The sequence below is a fragment of the Trachinotus anak genome, unplaced genomic scaffold (assembly GCF_046630095.1).
Source record: "Trachinotus anak isolate AG129_WGS33_773 ecotype Australia unplaced genomic scaffold, CSIRO_AGI_Tana_v1 ptg000013l, whole genome shotgun sequence".
NCBI lineage: Eukaryota > Metazoa > Chordata > Actinopteri > Carangiformes > Carangidae > Trachinotus > Trachinotus anak.
The window spans coordinates 17,697,358-17,718,215 of NW_027273864.1; the positions used below are offsets into that span (position 1 = coordinate 17,697,358).

At 40.1% G+C, this 20,858-nt stretch overlaps 3 protein-coding genes across 4 annotated transcripts; 1 reads left to right on the forward strand and 2 right to left on the reverse strand.

Moving 5' to 3' along the window:
* Positions 1–5,762: 5,762 nt before the first annotated feature.
* Positions 5,763–10,398, reverse strand: LOC139630960 (probable G-protein coupled receptor). The gene is made up of 2 exons (XM_071494858.1): positions 10,270–10,398; positions 5,763–7,752 (listed from the first exon to the last, which is right to left on the reverse strand). The coding sequence occupies exon 2, from the start codon at positions 7,632–7,634 to the stop codon at positions 6,354–6,356; it is 1,281 nt and encodes a 426-aa protein (XP_071350959.1). The 5' UTR covers positions 7,635–7,752; positions 10,270–10,398; the 3' UTR covers positions 5,763–6,353.
* Positions 10,399–11,053: 655 nt separating this feature from the next.
* LOC139630757 (uncharacterized) lies at positions 11,054–14,504 on the reverse strand. Its single transcript, XM_071494444.1, has 6 exons — positions 14,370–14,504; positions 13,884–14,072; positions 13,632–13,788; positions 12,250–12,425; positions 11,941–12,169; positions 11,054–11,824 (listed from the first exon to the last, which is right to left on the reverse strand). Exons 2-6 carry the CDS (start codon positions 14,037–14,039, stop codon positions 11,622–11,624), a joined length of 921 nt encoding a protein of 306 aa, XP_071350545.1. The 5' UTR covers positions 14,040–14,072; positions 14,370–14,504; the 3' UTR covers positions 11,054–11,621.
* A 312-nt stretch (positions 14,505–14,816) lies between these two features.
* Positions 14,817–19,811, forward strand: rrp9 (ribosomal RNA processing 9, U3 small nucleolar RNA binding protein). 2 transcript variants are annotated; one of them, XM_071494441.1, is made up of 15 exons: positions 14,817–15,004; positions 15,173–15,267; positions 15,357–15,469; positions 15,556–15,623; positions 15,720–15,761; positions 15,861–15,987; positions 16,109–16,233; positions 16,358–16,450; positions 16,560–16,660; positions 16,752–16,886; positions 17,889–17,951; positions 18,056–18,213; positions 18,455–18,534; positions 18,711–18,784; positions 19,661–19,811. In XM_071494441.1, exons 1-15 carry the CDS (start codon positions 14,924–14,926, stop codon positions 19,761–19,763), a joined length of 1,458 nt encoding a protein of 485 aa, XP_071350542.1. In that variant the 5' UTR covers positions 14,817–14,923; the 3' UTR covers positions 19,764–19,811. The 2 variants fall into 2 exon arrangements, with proteins under 2 accessions (XP_071350542.1, XP_071350543.1); XM_071494442.1 differs by having other exon boundaries at positions 14,818–15,004; positions 18,056–18,201.
* The last annotated feature ends 1,047 nt before the right edge of the window (positions 19,812–20,858 follow it).

Consider the following 20,858-nt stretch of genomic DNA (forward strand, 5'->3'; position numbering starts at 1 on the left):
CATATCAGATCCAAAATATGCTATACAGTTAGAGATAGACACTGTTCTACACATTATTCTGTAATAGACAGCACATTTAATGCTACCAACATAGGCCTATGATTAGTTAGACAACACAGGACAAATCAATGCCATATTATATCGGGCATAACCATTATGACACAAAACGTTAGTGCCATTAGTGACCCAGTAAGAGAATAAAACTATGTCAAATAAAGGCCAAATAAATGTATTGTCCTCTGAGCTCTCAGTGTTTTGTGTCACTATTATAGGCTGGCTATGCCTGATATAATACGGCATTGATTTTTCTACTTATAATCTGTGTGGTCTGAAAAAACTATCATAGGCCCACGGTGGTAGAATTAAGTGTGTTGTCTACTCTAGCATAATGTGCAGAATAATGTCTAACTGTACCACCTTTTGGATCTGATATGACATTGTATTTATTCTAATAGTGTGTTAGGATCACCTATGTGGTTTCTAATTAGAGTATAATTTGCTGTAATAGCATCTAAGCATTGTTTATTTTGGATCTGATATGGAATTATACGCAGTTTCTAATTACAGCATAATTAAGGTGTCTGATTAGGGTATGACTGTGTTTGTTAACTGTCTAATGAAGAGCATATGATTTCTAGTTTTTGTCTAAATTTATACGAAGCATGGCTTGTTACGTCTTGTACTGCAAAACAAAGTGCGATGCAGACCTCTTAGCTTCTGGCTGATCTTGAATAAAATAAACCTTGGCATTGAGGTACCAGTTGGCCTCATATGGTGAGACACCATCATCATGACCTGTGAAAAACACAAAATTCATCTTTTTGATGTAAATAAATGATCTGTCTAAAATCTAGATCTGTCTTCTTTAATATAATAAAATTTAACACCATGATTTCTATACTTTCCCTTTGGTGCAAGCAGTTCAGTTTTTGAGGCGTGAGGATGAATTACTGCCTTGGTTTGCTCTTTCCACTACACCAACACCACCAAACACAATGCGGAAGCAGCAGGAGACATATTGCATGTTATCACAGTATCCTCCTCCATAGGCCTGGATACTGTGAAGAGGGTTCTCAGGTCTCTGCACTCTGTTTGGTGTAAAGCACGTTTCGCAACATGCTTTTAAGGAAAACCCTGTCACCTCTGTCGACCTTTGGACCCATTAACCAGACATCCTCGCTGCTATTAATAGATCAGCTACGAATCCACAGAGTTAAACCTTATCAATCTATTCTCAGCTACTCACCAGATCTTCATCACAAGGCCATCTCACACTGCTCTAATCATCCTCACAAACAATCACCCAGTACAGCAGCTGGCAATGTGATAGTCTGATAAAATAAGGTAAATATAAGAAAGCAAAGAGACACCTGCGCCTCACACTTCATATTCAATCCACCTGTAAAGCTTGAATATCCAATAAAATAAATTGATTGAATAGTTTGCTTTTAATTTGTTTATGTGACGAGTAGAGCGAACACAATTAAATCGATTTTAAGAGCTGTGAATCCAATCCAAAGTGAAATGTAAATGCTTTCTATTCAAATAAGTCCGTCTCCATGGTAATGATAATTTCTGCCTGCTGGATGAAGACAGAGAGAGCACATAATGTATTGATGACAGAGAGTTTCCTGTGTCAGTGCAGGAGACCAGGGTATGCTAATGGACCGCACAACCCGGCAGATGGGGTTTGTTTGTGTCCGTGGCTGCACAGGTGAGGTCAGCGGCGGCTGGAGTGACTGTGTGTGGAACAGAGGAAGAGAAAGACACATGTCCCAGCTAATTGCACTTCAGCGAAGTCACACGGGGGTGGGGGGTTGGGGGTGGGGGTTAAAGCCTTACGGATGCATGGAAGTATAAGGAATCTACTTTTTCCACCTGAGGCCCACTGAACTTCACACTGGCAAAAAAGACCATTCAACATAGCACAGACATAAAATCTCTCAGATGAAACATTTATTTTTATGTGACAGGTGTTGCGTGCTGGCATCACTTCATTTTGCATGCCCAAGGAGGTGAGAGCTGGTACCTCAGCCTCTACACACAAACACACACACAGCACTCAGGCACGTTAATTAAAATTCATATCATGCATTGGAAATATGTTTTTGTTTTGTTTTAATTTAACTCCATCCACAGTTCATCCCCCCGGTTGCCAACCGCAGCAGCTTATGTGGGGCATGAGGGATGTCAGACAGTGTCTGTGCTCAGCACCTGTCAGTCCAGCTGTTTTCAGTACAATAGGTCAGACTGATTTTTTTTTCATGTAGTTAGCGACACAATCACTAATCTCCATGGTTCCCATCCAACTCCAGCCACAGGAAAAAATGGCAGACATATGTTTATATGAACAAAATCACATCAAAACTCTATATTCCAGTGTCACTAAATGAATCAGCTGTTTTCCAGTTCTCGTATCACATTTATATAGTTATAGCGCTGCTATTGATTACTGCCTTTCACAAGCATTCTAGCTTGAAGACAGACGTCTTATGTTTCCATTGAGACCAGACAAGGGGCGGGTTGGCAATTCTTAACCAAGGCAAATGGCCGAAAGAGGTGTGAAAGCAGCAGAGAGCCACCAGAGGAGGATCAGCCGTGTTTTGAATGGTTTCATTAGGTTTTTTAGGCAAGATTTTTCCTTGTTGAATGGAAGAATAAAGAAAGGTAATCAGGAGACACAGAAAAAAAAAAATAATAAAGTCCAGCATTATGCAAACCGATAGATAAAGATAGATCTTTTGGCTTGGGTCTTACACGAAAAATATTTTATTAAAAGTGTATGTAGGGGTGGGCTACTCTGGCCAAAAGATCATATGACAATCTTTTCAAGTAGAAAAGCAATCCAAGATCAAAATCACGATCTGCATCCTGTTTCCGCTCAAGTTTTACAGAGAAAGCCCTGACAGGAAGTTGTGATTTATATCTTATATCTGCGGCTTTGACGCTTCTTTCAGTGTTTGTCAGTTTGCACTAGTCTTCACCCACAATACCTTATGAGGTATTTGTTTGGACAGCACTTTTATCTATTTATGAGGTGCTAGTATTTCAATTTAATACTTAAGTCACTGCTAACCAGCTAGCTCCAGCTCATCCTGCCGCCAGGTCTCTTGTCCCACGGGCGGACTGTAACTCCACTGTCTTGGACTGCAGCTGGTGATGGTGGTTCTTGCTCTGCTCAGAACTGGTACATCCATAGCTATGCAAAGCACGCCAAGGCTGCAGCTCTCTATGTGCATCTCTAAAGTTATATGTTTAATCCATGAAAAAAGAGCAAGTGTGAAAACAACAAGTTGTGTTTTTGTGCTAGATCATTTCTGAGACAGGATCCTGTGAGTTTTGCCTCCCCATAGCTTTGGGTCCGTGATTAGTTTATGGGATGTGAGTGCACTGGACATGGCGTTGTGCTATGAGGATAGTTGAACAGCTCTCATGTTATATGTGTACATGCAGTTCTGAGGAAACTCACGGTCTCTGTTTGCGGGAGATAATGTGTTTTCGCTCTGTCAGTCATGAAACCATCAGTCACACCTTCACCCTTTGATTCCTCAGGAGTGGTTCTCTCATTATCACTGTGTGTGCAGCAGCGGAGAAGCTCATCAAGTTTAAAGTAAACAGACAGCTCCAGGTACAGCCTGCAGGAGAACATTAGGTCTTTTCAGTAGAGTTGCCATTAAGTACAGCTGAATAACAAACCACCCTCGACTGAGCTCAAGGCGTGAATTCTCATTTTCTATAGAGAGTGGGCTTGTGTTTGATCTACAGTGAATATGTTTTGCAAAAGAGATGGACGGTGACAGTGTGATTGTCTTGATTTAATAAAAGCAGCCACTGAGGTGGGAGGTCTGTCACTTCAATTAGCAACTTATGAAGACCGCTCAGGCTCAAAAACTCATTAATCTGAATCACACACTCTGGAAGCGGGGTGATGAAACAGACAGTCAGCTCTTTGAAGTGCATTTGAATCAAACCTTATTTTTCAGATTATTTTATTACATACAGTACATGAAATGTATAAATGTATGTATGTGTATATCTGGGTTTCTTTCTGAGCTTATGCATTTCTAAGTTCAAACCGTGCTTTGTATTTTTATAATATGTATAATCTCTTAAATGTATTTATTCCCTGTAGAAGTAGCATTTATAGGAGTGAGAAGCAGTCTTGTTTCACACACACTGAAGCTATATAATGTTTATACTCAGTGAAATATTCAAACCCAAGACTCTATGACCGTCACTCCATCAAAGGGAAATACTCCAGATATCCAGAGATCCAGCCTGACTTATTTGGTATTTTTTGGATCTACATAGGTGCACAACATGAGTTTGTACAGACAGGCTAAGCAGTGAAAATAGACAATCAAAACACTACTGTGATAGCCACTCAATGATAGCCACTTCAGTCAAGTATAGCTAAAACTTTCACTTGCATGAGAAGACCTGCATTGTAAAAACTGATACTATCCTTCTTTAAAACATCCCAGTTAAACATCCTCTTTACTGTGGTGATGATGACACCTATGTGTCTCTGATTGTAATCATATGTGTACAATATCTATTTGTGCACAACGGACTTCGACTCAAGTGCCATATAATTTGCACACTTAGTGTGCATCACTGCCTTTTCTTGACTGTAATGATTTTGAAAAAAAGCTGGATCGTTATCAAAGTTGCATTGATAATCAGCTGTTACCTGAACAGGTCTACTGCTACAGACCATAAAAAATGACACAGTGTTATCTTGTTTTTAACATAATCTGGGTGTCAGTGAATTACTATCCCTCATGTTTTTGGATGTCAGTTTGTGTGTTTGTGTGTAGGATGCCTTTTCTCCTGTCTGTCAATACAGTCCAATACAATTACAAGCAGTGTTAGTTCTACTAGACAGCATAGCAGGGGTTATTTTTACACATTTGTGCACCTAATCTGTTTATCCGTTTACTGATTTATTTCTCTAGCTGGTGTTTACAGGCTTTGCATAAATTTAGCTCTTTTTATTTGTCACAAGTTATCAGCGCGTCCATCCGATGTTATCCCTTAAATCTAATCTGTGTTGGAGAACGGCACATTCCCTCAAAATATCATCAACAGTATATCATCACATGATTGATCTGTGCAGAATATACATAATCAACTTACTTTAATAATAACAAACTGCATGTACCATAATGTTGATGTCTATAGAATTTGACAAGCATTCATAGATAAATGCATGGAAATATAAATTCTTTATGGTTTATCTGCCAGTGCACACATATTAAAAGGGTATTATAGACAATCAGCTGTTATGAAATGGCATTTTCTCCTTATATAATCATGAGTTAACTGGGTTCAGTCTTAGTTAAAGGCTTTTCACAAATGGACACAGGGTCAGGACCCAGAACCTCACAGCTCCTCTATACAGAGACAAAACGTTCAACATATATACAAAAGGATGCACATGCAGGTACCATTTGCATATGGCTAATTTTATTGCTTTTTTTCTCGTTCAGTGAGAGGTGGGAATTTCACTCTTACATTTCAGACCATTTGCCACACTTATTCAAAGCGACTTATGGTGAGCAAGCTGAAGGATTCTTGGACTGGACACTTGACAGACTTTAAATGTGGTGGCTAGCTGTTGATCTCATGGACACAGGACAGTTTGATCACATTGTTGCCCCTTTATTTTTAGAGGCTGACCCTTTAAAATGTCTCTGTCTCTGTATGTGCTGTATCGCTCGCTGGTGATTACAACGGGATTAAATGATTACTTGCTATGATTTACATAAATGATCAAAGTAACCAGTGTTTATTTGCACATTTAAAGCAATAAGAAAGAACACATTCTTAAACAGAAAGTGATGTGTCTCTTCTTTGAGTACAATAAATAAAGTTTACAGAGTTTCCTGCAACATAAATACAACATGACAACATTGAATTGTTTAATATTTACTCATATAAAGAATATTGCTGCTATATTTATATTGTATAAAAACAAGTAGTCTCCTGAATTTATGGATATCGTTATAGTAAATAACTGCTCGCTGTCATCCTCAGTAGATTGTAAATCCTGTCATTTTGAGATAACAGATCTATTTGTATATATTCTCACGACTTACTGTTCAAGTATGATGTGATAACGTTTATTAAAATAGATGTACTGATTGCAGATAAACAGTGACTTTGCTTTAGTAGCGAGTAAAAATAAAGTGTTCCTTATTAGATTAGTCACTGTATAGCTGCTAGTTTGACTAGAAAAAACAGTAACAACAGTTTGAAAGCTCAGAGTTTAATTGTTGCCGCTGTATCTAGCTCTCTCTGTAATAGCTCTGCAGATGATTAATTCTGTGGCACACCAGTGAGGTATATGACTAACTGAACTCTTCTGGGATCTGTCCTGGTATCCTGAAGGCAGTCTGTCCAGTCTGATCCAGAGTGTTTCTAGGACTGGATGTGGCAAAGCTTGCTTGTGTCTCCAATGTGCAGCTGGTCCTGTGGAGGAACTGCAGGAAGTTCTCGTGGCCTGAGCCCTCGTGGCTGGAGACAGCCAGCTCCATTGGCCGGGCCGAGTAGCAGCGCCTCAGCTTGCAAAGCTCCTCACGGATCTGCCGGTTAAGAAGCCCATAGAAAAATGGGTTAATAGCAAAAGAGGAATATGCCAGCCAGGTGACCGCTTCCTCCAGGTCCTCGGGGATCTTGGGCGTTGTATTTATTGTCAGATGGAGGTGGAAGGCAAAGTAAGGCAGCCAGCAGATCAGAAACTGGCCAACAATGACCACCAGAGTGACAGCAGCTTTACCACCACCAAAAGGCCGGTCACACATAATCCTGCGTGGGGCATTGCGGGTAGTGATGATGGTGGTCTGGCTGTTTATGGAGTCAGAGCGATGCTTCAGTTGACTGTTTGTCCACGAGGGCAGAGGTCCATGCTGGCGGGCAGCCACACGGGCCACCTTATACACATTACAGTAGACAGCAAAAATCACAACAGCAGGCAGGCAGAAACAGGTGACACTGAAGAGCACAGAGAAAACTCTCCTGTGATCACTGTGGCTCCAATGCAGGGAGCAGTGTGCAGCACTGATGGTGCTCAGGCTGCTGTAGGACGGCCACCCAAACACCGTGGACAACCCCAGCACGGCAGAGGCCACCCACACCATCACCATGACAGCAGCAGTCAGTTTCAGCGTCATCTTCACCTCATAGCGCATAGGGTGGACAATGTAGTAGTAACGCTCCACGCTGATGGCTGTGATGGTGAAGATAGAGGCAGCTATGAGGATTACATTGAGGAATATGTAGACCTGACACTCCAGCACAGTGAACACCACACTGGCAAAGTACGGAGAGCTAGACACAATCCCAAGAGGCATTAGCAACATGGCACACAGCAGGTCCACAGCACACAGGTGACAAACAAAGGCAAATTTCCTGAGATGAGGGGCCTTAATGACAACCACCAGAACAGCGGTGTTGGCCAGAAGTGCCAGAACATTCAGGGTCACCATGAAAAATATCCCTGTCAGGTCCTTGAAGCGTGTCTGGGGGTTGGGAAGGGTGCCCAGCTGTCTGCTGGGAGCTGAGGGCATCGGTTCCCAGGCTGTGGTGCTGTCATTGTAGTCAGGGGTCAGAAATGAACTGTTTTCCTCCATGATTCATGATAAAGGTTTCAAAGTACACATATTCTTCCAGTCTGTATTCCAGACTCCCCCATTGTTCAGTGATGAGGCTAAAGGATCCTTCAGACATCAAATGAAAGACTCTTCATACCTGTGAAGAGAAAATTAAGTCAATCTAAACAGGATATTTAACATTAATGGGAATTCATGTTTAGTAAAAACTGAATTTAATTAACTGTCTTTTGGTCAGTTTGTGGAAGTAGAAAAAAGATATGAACACAACACTGACATAATATCACCCTTTAAGCCGACATGGCTAACATGTTTGCAAACAGCTGCTTATCAGCAGATGCAGAACAACATTTTCATTCATTTAGAGTTGTATTTGTGTTACACAATAAACACCTTTTTAGTCTCCACCAACTATGGTTGATAAGCCTCTTTGTGTTTGTGATATGAGTGGGTCCTTTCACATCCATGTGATCAATTGTTAACATGAAAATCTTGATTATGGCCACTTCAAAGACATAGTTAAAAACAATATAGTATGCATTATGTTATACTAATAATCGTGGATCCCTGCTTGGTAAACATCTACATCTTTTAAACTAGCACGTGGATATTAATATGTCCACATATTAATATCCACAGATCCTCACTGCATTATCATAACCTTAAAGAGAACACACACACATACATACCTTAAAGGTAGTGGAAAGTTAATAAATAACTGTTCACATCATTTGTGGGAATATTTTAGAGGTAATGCTCTCTCTCTCTCTCTCTCTCTCTCTCTCTCTCTCTCTCTCTCTTTAGTGAGGGGGAGACTTGATCAATAGGAATAATTCATGGAGGACACCCTGTCTCTCCTCCATCCGTCCCCATCCTTTTGAAATGAAAGATAATGAGTGTACTTGTTTTAGCCCAGCTGCAGGGAACTGGCTGGATTGATTAGTATGTGTTCAGTGTCACCCTGCACCACACCATCAAAGAGGAAACCTCTCACCAGGACAGGTCTGACACCCAATCATTGTGCAGTTTCTTATGAAAAACAACCAGCAAGTACTGACTGAATATGTATTATGTGTTTACTGTACATTTTGGGTTAAACACCATGCAGCAAATTTAATCTAAAACATCCTTACATTGTCGCAGTGAAATGTGCCTTGCCATGCATGTGTCCACCCGTCTTGTGCTCATAATCATAATCAGGTTTTAAATGCATGACTGTGGAGGATGTTGTGTCCTAAATACATGTGCATGGTCACTGCCAGTGATCCACTGATGCTCTCCCCTGCAGTAATCTGCTGGTGGACAGCTATTGGCATGCCACGTTTGCACTGAGATTTATCCCCACGAAGGACTAGTACATGTACATTCTCATGCACATTATGTAAGGGTGTCCTCATTTTCATCATGTTCCAGTTGCAGCACAGCATATGCTACATCCTTAAAGTCCACGATGTACTTTTGAAGGGGTCGATCATTTTCAGCCACCAGTTTATTTAGTTCTTTAAAACATTTTGTATTTATTAATTCAATATATAAACACCTAGTGCATTTTTCCTCTGCTGTGGTTCATCTATGGTAATTTAATCCCTCACAAATCTATGTTACTGTGCATTTTAGCCTATCCTGGGAATCCCCTTAATCTGCCCCTGTGTGACAATCTTTTTAATTACAGTAATAATTTTGTTGTATTTAAGTTGCTGTATTATAGATATTACCACTAACATTAATTTTATATGAGAAATGAAAAGAAAAAGCCAAGTATGAAACATTTGATAGATCAGTGTAATGAAAAAAATAAACTGAATTTGTTTCAGTGGGTGTAATTAAAGTTAAACACAAGACACAGTTGCTCATGACAGTGTAAATTCCAGGTTATACTTAGTCAAATCACCTTTGAGGGAGAAAAATAAGAAACAAAAGGGATTCTGGATGAGTTGCAGTATATGTCAGTGGTTGTAAATATTCTGATATTTGATATTTGATATTCTGATATATTCTGATATAATAACCAGGTTCAGTTAGGAGATAAAACACATACCAGTAAATGATCATTAGCTCTAGGCCCTATACTGTCCACTTACAATGTTAGCAACAATGTGAGGCTTGGTAGCAAAAATAAGCATCTCACTCCATATGTGACAGGTTGAAGTGTCATCGTTGTGTACAGCACTTTTTGTCTGGTTTGTTATCCCTAACGCTGAAACAGGCAGAACTGGAAATCTTGATTATTGATACCACTGGTCAATAATCAGCTCCCTCTGAGTGTTCTTGGGTGTTTAAAGGCCCTTGTGTTAAATTTACAGACTGATTGGCTGCAAGGTCATAATTTCACCAGATTGCAATAGGACAGGACACAGACACATACAGAGGTTCGTAATGCATTTGAACTTTTGGATCACTTTTATGCACTCTTACTACAGTATCACTAACAAATGTACTCTCTCTTTCAGAAGTAAAGCTCTCTGGAAAAAGAAAAGGCTCTGAATAGCCTCCCACATTTTTTTGCTTATTATTTAATATACCATTTATCTTCATTTTCTATATAATCTTCGCTGTCAACCATACCAAGCTCGGTATAACTGGAGAAAATTAGGTTTGTCGTTTTATAACCACTGACATAACTCTGTCTGACCAAGGAAAATCAAGTAGCTCTTACATTTTGAAAATTGGCTGTAGTTCCACCCAAAAGTTTTCCTCTAAAGTTGAGTTTTCCAAAGCTTTGTGATGACTCATCTCTGAATCTTTGCAAAGCTCGGATATGGTTACCAGGTGTGTAGAAGTGCTGATCCACCTTGCAGAGTCCTCTCAGGAAAAATCTGTATTTTCTCCAATGAAAAAAAGAAAAAAAAAAAAGGCCCCAGGGAGCGCTGATACTGACAGAGAGAGAGAGAGAGGTGATGTGTTGAGCCCAGTGAGACAGCACAGCTGGCTTGAAGGGAAAGGAGGGGGGTGGAGCCAGCAGTTGGTGATTGTTCACATCACGTCTTTCAAGAGAAGACGACTCTATTAAACCACCACCCACACACACAGACACGCACTTTGTCTTTCATCAGTCAGTATGTGGCAGCGACTGTCACACACTGTCCACCATGCCTCTGTCTTCATACATGCTCCTCTATTCTCCTCTCCAGACCTCGAGAGAGAACGAAGACACTGATGTATTGCCTGGATTTGCTTGGTTCATTCACCGTTTCACACACACGAGACATTCTTCTATCAAAAGCCTCAATCCTATTTCTTGATTTTGTAATAGCAACTTTCATTTCACAACAGTTGTACCCCTTAGGGGAGTGAATGGATGCTTGCAGAGGAGCATGGAATAGAGCTCAGCACTGACATCTGTTGGTTACTGGGAAAATTAAAACTATATTCCCATGAGAGCACATGGCACTTTAATGCAACGATGTAAGAAAAAGGTCAAAGTTAAGATAACACAATGATATCAGTTGAAAAAGTTTATTGGCCATTACTTAGTGAAGCACAACAAACAGAGAAGTGGTGTAACTGATGTTGTGGATGCAGGAAGATCAATTATCCCTTCAGGCTTATTCTAAAACAGCAAAAGAAAGTTCTAGAAAGACAACATCACTTGATGTAATGCACAATTTGTCATGAACAAACAAGGTACAGATGAGAGCTCTGTTATTTTAAACATCTCCTACTTTCAAACACACAAAGGCCAGCTTATTAAAATACATAGATAAACTTCACAAATCTGTTATTCAGACACAGCCACTTACTACCTCAGATTAAATAAGAACTCTTGGTTGTTTTTACCACTGACGATTACATGTGACATTTTATAGTGCTGCTCACCAGGTCACCAGGCTATACTTTACACTCGCTGAACATACAGTACAGTAGACAAAAACAGTCAGTAAAAAAAATGACTGATTAATTTCAATACTTAATAAACTAGATGTGGATTTTACAAAAAAGTTGACCTGTCACACATTTCTATCAGAAATGAAAAACTGGTGACCAATAAAGATTTGCAGATTTGAAATGCTATAGCTGAGAGTCATTTCTCATTGTTTCATTTTCAGGCAGCAGTGAAGCATCTTGGCAAAAGCTTTGATCAATAATCGCTTTGTTTTCAGCTTTACCTAAACCCAGTCTCTTCTTTAATAGTTTGTCCTCGTTATTCAACTTTGTCCGGATTGCAGTTTTTATTTGGCTGCTATCAACACCAAACTTGGCTGCCACGTGATCTGGAAAAAGAAACATCATAAAAGTTTTCATCTCCAGTTTGCTTTATCGAATTCATGAATAATCAGCAGAACTGTGAACTTCTAATTCAGTGTTGAGCGAACGTCCTCTATCTTACCGATTATACTTCTCAAGATGTCAGGTGGGAGTTGAGGCTTGTGACAATCCTCTCCAGTAAAGGTGTTCCTGCGGCCCTGCAGAGAGTGTGTGGCCAGCGTTTCTCTGTCAAAAAGGATCATCAGCAGTGCTGAAGTGTACTTCTTGTAGTCTGCGATCTCTGCAATGCGCTCATAAAGATTTTTTGGCACTCGAAGATTCTCAGAGAGAAACAGGAAGTTGTGGTCATCCTGAGGGCCAAAAAATGAAAAAAGGTTAGTTCCAAGTGCTGACATTGAACTAGTTTAATCTTCACCAAAATTGCCCTGACCTCTGGGATATTATGGACCGCTCTCATCTCAGCCTCGGGCTCAGCCAGGAAAGAGAGGGTTTCATCTTGAGAGTTTTGTGGTGCAGCTGATGGCTCGCCTCCTTGGAGAACGTGATCCAGGGTGACTCGTAGTTCATGTGCTGTGTGCCTCATCTGCATCATGAGAGTGTTCATCTCTGCAAAAAGTGTCAAATCAGGTCAGAAATGCTGACACCGGAGCAGGAATATTCCTTGAATGGTTAAAGCTGGAGTGCTTGACTTTTACATATAAATGAACGTCCATTACAATCAAGCCTTTGCCTAATTAGTTAAAATGATGATTAAGTCTATCAGGTAAATCTCTCTGAATTCCACATTATATTAACATCTTAAATCTGGTGTCTGGCCCATTGGTAACGATTCGCTTTATGTCAGCCAGCAATGATTGGTTTTCCAGAGCTGAAGAGGGGAGCAACTGTAGCGACGGAGACAGACTAGGCTACAGCAACTAGGAGTATAATACAGCCTAAGGTGTAAAAACCTGGAAAGTGCCCTCAAAAAATTCTGATGCTCCAAAGAAACTGTGTTTGGAGGAAGGATTACAGTCTAAAAAAGAAAGCAATGGCGAGGTCAAACACAGATTACCACTGATGTGGTGTTTCCTCGCTGGAGAGTGCCGTTTGTGTACCTACTCTCACTGCCAGAGGGGGGAGACAAAAGTGCTACACTGCAGGACAAAGATCATAAATGTGTAAATTTACAGCCTAGCCTCAGAGCTGTTGCTAATATCATAAATCCAGATTCCCCCCTCAGACCAACCAAAGGGTTCTCCACACCTCTTTACTGGTATGTAATTTTGGTGGAGAATAATGAATCCCATTAATCTAATTTGGTCAAACATGTTAAGATTTTATGGTTTCCTTGGAAAATTTCTAAAGTGATCAACGTAATTCAGCACTGATTATAAAACAAAAATAGAAAAGCTCATTTTAAACACATACTCACTCATCTTTCATCTCCATTATTGAAGAGTTAATTATCGAAGTATGTTACAGTGAATGCAACACAGTAGAAAAATGTCTGGGTTACACTACCGATTGATTATAACTATTTAATTGGAAATGTTATTGTGTAATTATAATTGGCATCAAATTACAGTCTACTTTGCGGGAGCCTTCTTAGAAATTATTCAGAAGGGACACGTAAAATAAAGCATTACCTTTAATTTATATATTTTAATTTGTGGTCCTAAAACGTTTAAGTTGTTTTAGCATGACAGAGAACATGCTTCAGTGTCCCAGGCTATGATCAAAATTAGTCACTTAAAGTAATTACACTGTGTGGCCTTGACAGATTTATTTCAAGCATACTAATTAATAAACAAGTCATCTTTTTCCACCCACCTTTCAGCTCCCTCAGCTCTCTCTCTGCCAGAATTCTACATCTGCGTTCATACTTGAGTTGTGCCTGCAATTGCTCTATTTTCATGAGGAGACTGATGGTGTCTGTTCTGATGCCTGGACTTGCAACATTTTCATCGTCAAATTCAATGGTTTCATTCTGTCAAATGAGAAGAGATCAAATCAACACTTCCCATGCGCGGCAAGGCAAACACTGGTTGGTTTTAAGCTCAGATAAATACTGAAATCTCTCACCTCATTGTTGGGAAAAGGTGAGAAGCTGGGCTCTTCAGGCAGCCTGTACTTATCCTCCATTGGATCACAGCCAAACTCCTGGGAATCTGTGCCGATCTTTATCATCTTCATTGGAGGGTGTGCTGAAGTCGTCCCTGCGTCTCTTTTCGGTGGCATGGGGATAAAATAAACAAATAAAAAAAAAAAAATCTGGAGAGAGTAGAGATGTGGTCAGATGACTCATCAAGCATTGCTTTTCTGCACAGGGTGAAGTCAAACTTTGAGTGAAACTTTTTCAGTTGCCTTACGGTTTATTTCAAACTCATTCATGCGACACAATAATGAAAAGTTAGTTCCCACCGCATCCCCCCACCCCCTGCCTCCTCAACCCCACCTACTAGCGTCCAGAATGCCTCCACCTGGAGACAGTGAGTGACACCACCGGTCTTTCAATACATTATCAGCACATGTGATATTAAATGTTTGACGTGTTCAGATGAGGCTCACCTGGCCGTTCAGCTCGACTTCAAGGATAAACTGTAACGACACTCACTGAGGACAAAGACAGCGCAGTAAATGGAAATACTGCGTAGTAGAGGAAGTAGTAGTACTACTGCAGTAGTACAGTACATAGATCCTCATCCAACTGCGGCTCATTTTAAACAGCCGCGCAAAACGTTTGCGGATAAATATGTGTGAAATACTGCCTCTATATTTATCTTTTACTATATATGGTACACATATAAATAAGATAACTGTGTTGTGAAATTTCGATTTTTACAGTTATGTGCGGAACAAATATGCGAAAACTTATTCCCCGAGGGAAGTATTTTTCCAAGTACAGTTTCCTGCTCATGTAAATTCCTAATTTAACCAATGAAATGAAAGAGTTTTAACAAAAGGCGGGACAAAGCGGAGAAACCGATAATACCAGCCAATCAGCGTATGGGTCTCAACCTAGCTTGAGTGTTGTAGTTTGGTTGGCGTGTATCCATGTGGGTCCAGTGTTGACTTGTGGAGGTACCTGGTTTACTTTGAAACGCTACGTGTGGTGTTTCGTCATGTCGTCTTTTTTTATAAAGACAAAAGAAAACCCCAAATTATCAAAGAAGGGGAAAAATACAGCGGGGGCAAAACGAAAGGTAAGTTAGCTGGGTTGTTAGCAAACAAGCTAAACCAGCAGGTTAACTCATGCGACTGACCTGATGTAACCCTCTGTTCAGAAGTTTTTTTTTTTTTTTACTGTGTTTCAGTAACTAATGTAATCTTTTTATGAGTCGTCACAAACCCTCTGCTTTCTCCTGCTGCAGGGGGATGGAGACTCTGGTGCCAAGAGCAAAGTGCTTGCGAAGAAACCCCACTCCAAATACAACGAAGAGATTTCCAGCGACTCTGAGACAGAGGGGTGAGTTTCTGATGGGCTCACTCACTGGGGTTGTGCATCGGGGACAAGTCTCTCTAGCAGCTGTGAACTTACTGTGTTTCTTTGCGCAGCCCCATAGTGCCCAGGAAAAGGCAGCCCAATGAGGAGAATGACTATGCGGAAACGCCCCAGGAGAAGAAGCTTAGATTAGCCAAACTTTACCTTGAGCAGCTGAAGGACGAAGGTAAGCTTGTGTTACCCATGCTGATCTCACACTGCAGTCGGTGCCTGTGTTTCCTGTATTTATTGTGGGTTATCTTTTCTCATCAGAGGAAAAGAAAGCGGAAGACGACGACTTTGAGACCGATCTGATTGCAGGGAGACTTGAAGAAGAAGTGGTAAGAAGTGTCTTTCATTGTGGAATTAAGATGCAAGATCATTAACCATATGTGGGTCTATGTTATTGATCCTGTTGTGTGTATGCTTCTCCCCAGCTTGAACAGAAAGGAAAACTCCAGCGACTTATTGCCAAAGATGTAAGTGTGGGAATTTTCATCTCTTAAGTTACTTTTACATGGCGGGGTGGGGAGGGGTTTATAAAAATAACTGACTTTTATTTTCAATCTGCGTTTCAGCTCATACCACCAGATGCTTCAGAGATCAGGGTGTTAAGAGGACACAAACTTCCAATTACCTGTCTGGTCATCTCCCCTGATGACAAGTGCATCTTTTCTGCTGCCAAAGACTGCTCTATCATTAAGTGTTAGTATACAATGAAATACTGTGAAGCTATTGTCTTGTAGTTGTGAAAGCTAATGTTTTTTGGGGGTTTTTTTGCAGTCTGAGATCTTTTTTTTTTTTTTTTTTTTTCTCATCTCTTCAGGGGATGTTGAGAGTGGGAAGAAACTGCATACAATACATGGTGGAAGGAAGGGTACAGAGGACCGGCATGTTGGACATACAGCCCACATCCTGTGCATGGCCATATCATCAGATGGAAAATACTTGGTGAGTAGTGCTCTCTCAGTATAAGCTACTTTTATCAGTTTTGGGAAACCTGCATATTAAGTCACTCTTGCCAATTGCCTCATCACATTGTAACAGGATCAACTTACTCCACTTTTTTTTTTAGGCCACTGGAGACATGAACAAACTGATTATGATTTGGGAGGCAGAAACATGTAAACATCTTTATAAATTCACAGGACACAAAGGCCCTGTGTCGGTACGCTTTACCTCTTTCTCTCTCAAATGCATGCTTCAGCATCTCATTTTTTTTTTTTTTAATCTAAGGTCTTCCAATGAATCATATAAAATGTCATTTTTTTTCTCAGGGTCTTTCATTCAGGAAGGGAACTCATGACCTGTACAGCGCATCTCATGACCGCTCAATCAAGGTCTGGAATGTGGACGAGAATGCTTATGTGGAAACTCTGTGAGTAACTGCGAAGATCACTTGTGTCACTGCCAAACGCTTGCATTTGTTTTGAACGTGTGAATTTGACTGCAATTGTGAATTTGTGTAGCTTTGGGCATCAGGATGCGATCACAGGACTGGACAGTCTGAGCCGTGAGCGCTGCGTGACTGCAGGAGGGCGGGATCGCACTGTGAGGGTGTGGAAGATAGCCGAGGAGTCTCAGCTCGTTTTCCATGGCCATGAGTGAGTCTCTTTGTGTGAAAGTCGATCATCTTTGCCCCCACTGCGTGTGGGTGCACAGCTGTGCAGCGAGCCGAACACACAGGAGCTGGCCCTTACAGTCTTTACTGAATCAGTTGTGAAATGTGAAAGCGGTATTGAAAACCAAAGTCAAGCGAAATGCAAAAATTAATTAGTACAGTAATAAGAAAACCGGCTTCAGAAACATATAAAAGTTGGACTCTCAATTTAGTTACATTGTTCCTCATATCAGAAACAAACAAAATAAATATCACCAGTGAAAGAATAATAAGTCTAAATAGGGAGTACAAAACAGTAATTTAGTAAAACAGTTACTTGCGACATTAGCCTCAGACAGTTAGTATAGAGACTAGCTTGCTTAGCAGTAAACTGGTCGCAGAAAACAGAACAGTCACAGAGCAGAGATAGAAGAGTAACTACAGATAAACTTGAGTAGCTGTTGTACAGAGAGTAGTGACTGAGTGACGGCTAATGTCAGTTACATTTCTAACTGCCACAGGGCTGTGCCGACCACATCAAATCACACAAAGCTCATTAGCGCGAGAGACGACAGTTAATGCATTTATTCTAAGCTAGGCTAATTAGCTCTTAGCAGGTTTATCTGATGTTGCCCCCTTTTCCATCGTGATTAGTTTTTGGTTTAGTTTTTTATTTTTGTGGTGTGACAGCTTCTAAGATGTTGGACTGTTTTCTAATTCTTGCAAATTCTGCAACTATGTGTAGTATAGGTTTCCAGAATAAGAAAAAACTCTACTAATCTCTACTTTTTATAATATGTCGTGTCCAGTAGCTTTAAACATGGTTTCCCTGGTGGCCAAACATTTATACAGAATCCTACAACTCTGTGAAACCAGAATAGTTTTAATTGATTCTGCAGAATCAATTTCAGTAGAGAACAGCTGAATCTTTTTCTAATATTCAAGTTTGTGTCACAACCCCTATAATGCCTACACCTGTTCTCTTTATTATTCTGTCTTCGTACAGGGGTTCGATCGACTGTATCCAGCTCATAAACGAGGAGCACATGATAACAGGGGCTGATGATGGGTAAGACATCACTTGCAGTTTAATTTTCTGGGATCTCATTGTGCTTACAGACCCACTCATGTGTCTCCTCTGTGCCCTCCTCTCAATTTTCTGAACGACCTCAGCTCTGTGTCTCTTTGGAGTGTCAACAAGAAGAAGCCTCTCAGCACAGTGAAGCAGGCTCACGGTTGCCACGGTGACGCAGAGCTGCAGCAGCCTCATTGGGTCGCTTCAGTAGCGGCACTTCAGAACTCGGATACCGTCGCCTCAGGTGCCTCTGGCTGTGAGGGTCCTCCTTACCGGCTTTTTAGTAACACACACATTAATATGTGCAGGCGACGTGAACCCCTTTCACACTTTTCTTGTGTGAAAGCAAATTTAACAAATAGAATTAATGCATTTAGTCCTGATAAAGTGTCCTACACACTTACAAATACAACAACGCGTTCACTTGTATTTACCTAAGATGTTCTGCTGTCTGTAGTTTACAAAGTAATTTACAAAGTAGTGTTTCTTCTGTACAGGTTCACACAACTCACAGGTGCAGCTGTGGAAGTGTAGCCAGAATTACCGTGGGCTGCAGCCTCTATTCAGCATCCCTGTGGTAAGCTCTAACCTGCTCTTCTCTTTTGTATTTAAAAAAAAAAAAGCATGTGGAAAAATAACATGTGTTTGTACACATTATTTTACAATACATTCCTGGCAGCTTCCTCATTTGCCATTTAAAAACATTTTTTTTTAAAAATCTTATTTTGTCTCTCCATCTGTTTTCGTTCCAAGTCTGGTTTTGTCAACAGTCTGAAGTTTTCGAGCGCTGGTCAGTTCTTGGTGGCAGGAGTTGGACAGGAGCACAGGTAACTGAACTATTGCTTGTGTCTCCTGAAGAGATGCCATCAACCAACACCTGTACAAGTTCACAGTCTGTGAATGAAATTACCACTAGGTGGCAGTGTCAATCCATTTACTAGCCTCCGCCGCATGTAATTAAAATGCATTTTACTTTTACTTCCAGTGCAGCCTCACTTGTTGAAGAGTTTTCTGACACAGTGCAATGACATCAGTTGACTAAAAGACACTCAAGAATAGTTATTTACTTGAGAAATGAAAAACGTCAGCCAATAAACTTTGAAAGAATTTAAAATAGGGAGTCTATTAACAGTTTGTGACAGTTTGTAAGGTTATAGATTCAAGTTCACTGGAATAAGAATAATTATTTTCACTGAACTCTGTATAAACGGTAAGCTACAGACTAGGTGAAGTAGCCTGCATAAACCATAGTTTTCATGTTGCAGAAATCACCAGACAAGTTGTAATGCTATATGTAGCCATATTTCATGTTACTTGTCCGGCCAGCTCACCTTACTCTGAATGCGACATCAGTGATTGTAAGTGATCTTTTAAGAACAGTGTCACATCTGATTTCATGAATAAACTGAGACCCATCCGCAGAAATCTAAACTTAATCTGGTTTAAGAAACTCTAAAATATTGTTTAGATTTGATTTTCAGATTTACTTTGTTACAAGGCCTTTCCAGCTGACATTACCTGAAGGATAGTGACTCCAGTCACTTCCAGGGATTCAGTAATAGGAATTCCAACAACCAGTCTCATCAAGTCAAACTGGGGGCTGCATCCAAACTTGACTTGGACTGTATTTCTCTGATGATGATCATGATGTCATCTGTTGGTGCCCATTGCCTTTGACTCCATTTCTGTTTGAATTTCTTCAGGTTGGGCCGGTGGTGGAGACTAAAAGAGGCCAAGAACGGGATCTATGTTATTCCTCTCAAAAGGAGACCTCCTAATCCAGAGGAGGCAAAGGTGACTGAGTAGTGGACTGTTCAATGTCTTTTCTTTTGTAAATTAAAGTTGTAAAAACTGCCTATGCATCATGTCTTTGATTATCCACCAGCTTATATTGTATTTTTAAAAAACACCCTTTGGGAAGTGAGTTGTCTGTATTGGCTGTGAAAGCCTGCCTGAGCCCAATGTGAAATTGCCAGTAACTGTACAGGAGAATCACTTATTGTCTTATTATGTGTATTGTCTTGTTGTCTTGCAAAAATGTACCTGACAAAAGAATATTAACAAGAATTAAAAGTCATTATACAGCTGGACTGAAACAGGCTATATCAGATATCAGGTAGCTTACTTGATCTGACTGTAGCTATGAATTAATGAAATTTACAATAGCATAAGTGTGCTGATCTCCTTTAATTATATTCAAAGTAGTGATCCATCAGGGTAAAATAATTGGGAGTGTAAGCCATTAGTGATGATTGTGTTCAGTCATTTCAGTTTTGCATTTGCACTTGCTTCAGTTTTGCTGCAGGTGTCCTCTTGGGGCTTTGGCAAAAGTGTAACTCTCCCTTTCACTGGTACATATTTGTGTTTTAATTTTGGTGCTTTTATTCATCATATATGACATACATAACATAAATGTTAGGAGGAAAAAACAATATTTTCCATTTTTACAAACATATTGACAGTGACAGTTTCAAGTCTGAGTGGACTGCCAGTTTACTTGATGTACATTTAACCTATAAAAACAGACCAGACAGTGGGCAGGTTGTTTACAGGTGGTTATTACAATTTAATATCAGGAAAGTCCAATCAGTATAAAAGATGAAAAAGTCCAACTTGGATAAATATTTTTTTATAGGCACTGTACATGTATAATTGCACATACTCAACTAGTAGTTACATCAGTGGTTATAGCTTAGAGAGCTGAGCACCAAATACAAGTCTTGGTATTAGAACATAATTAAAAATCATGCTGCACCTGTTAAAAAAAAAAAAGTTAACGCAAACTTAACATCTTCAACAGTTTTCACTTTTTTTTTTTACTTCAGTAAAATGATAAGCAGTTCCATGAGCTGATTCAATTAAAACAGTAAGTTAATTTGGTTTCGAAGAGGAAAAACTCAA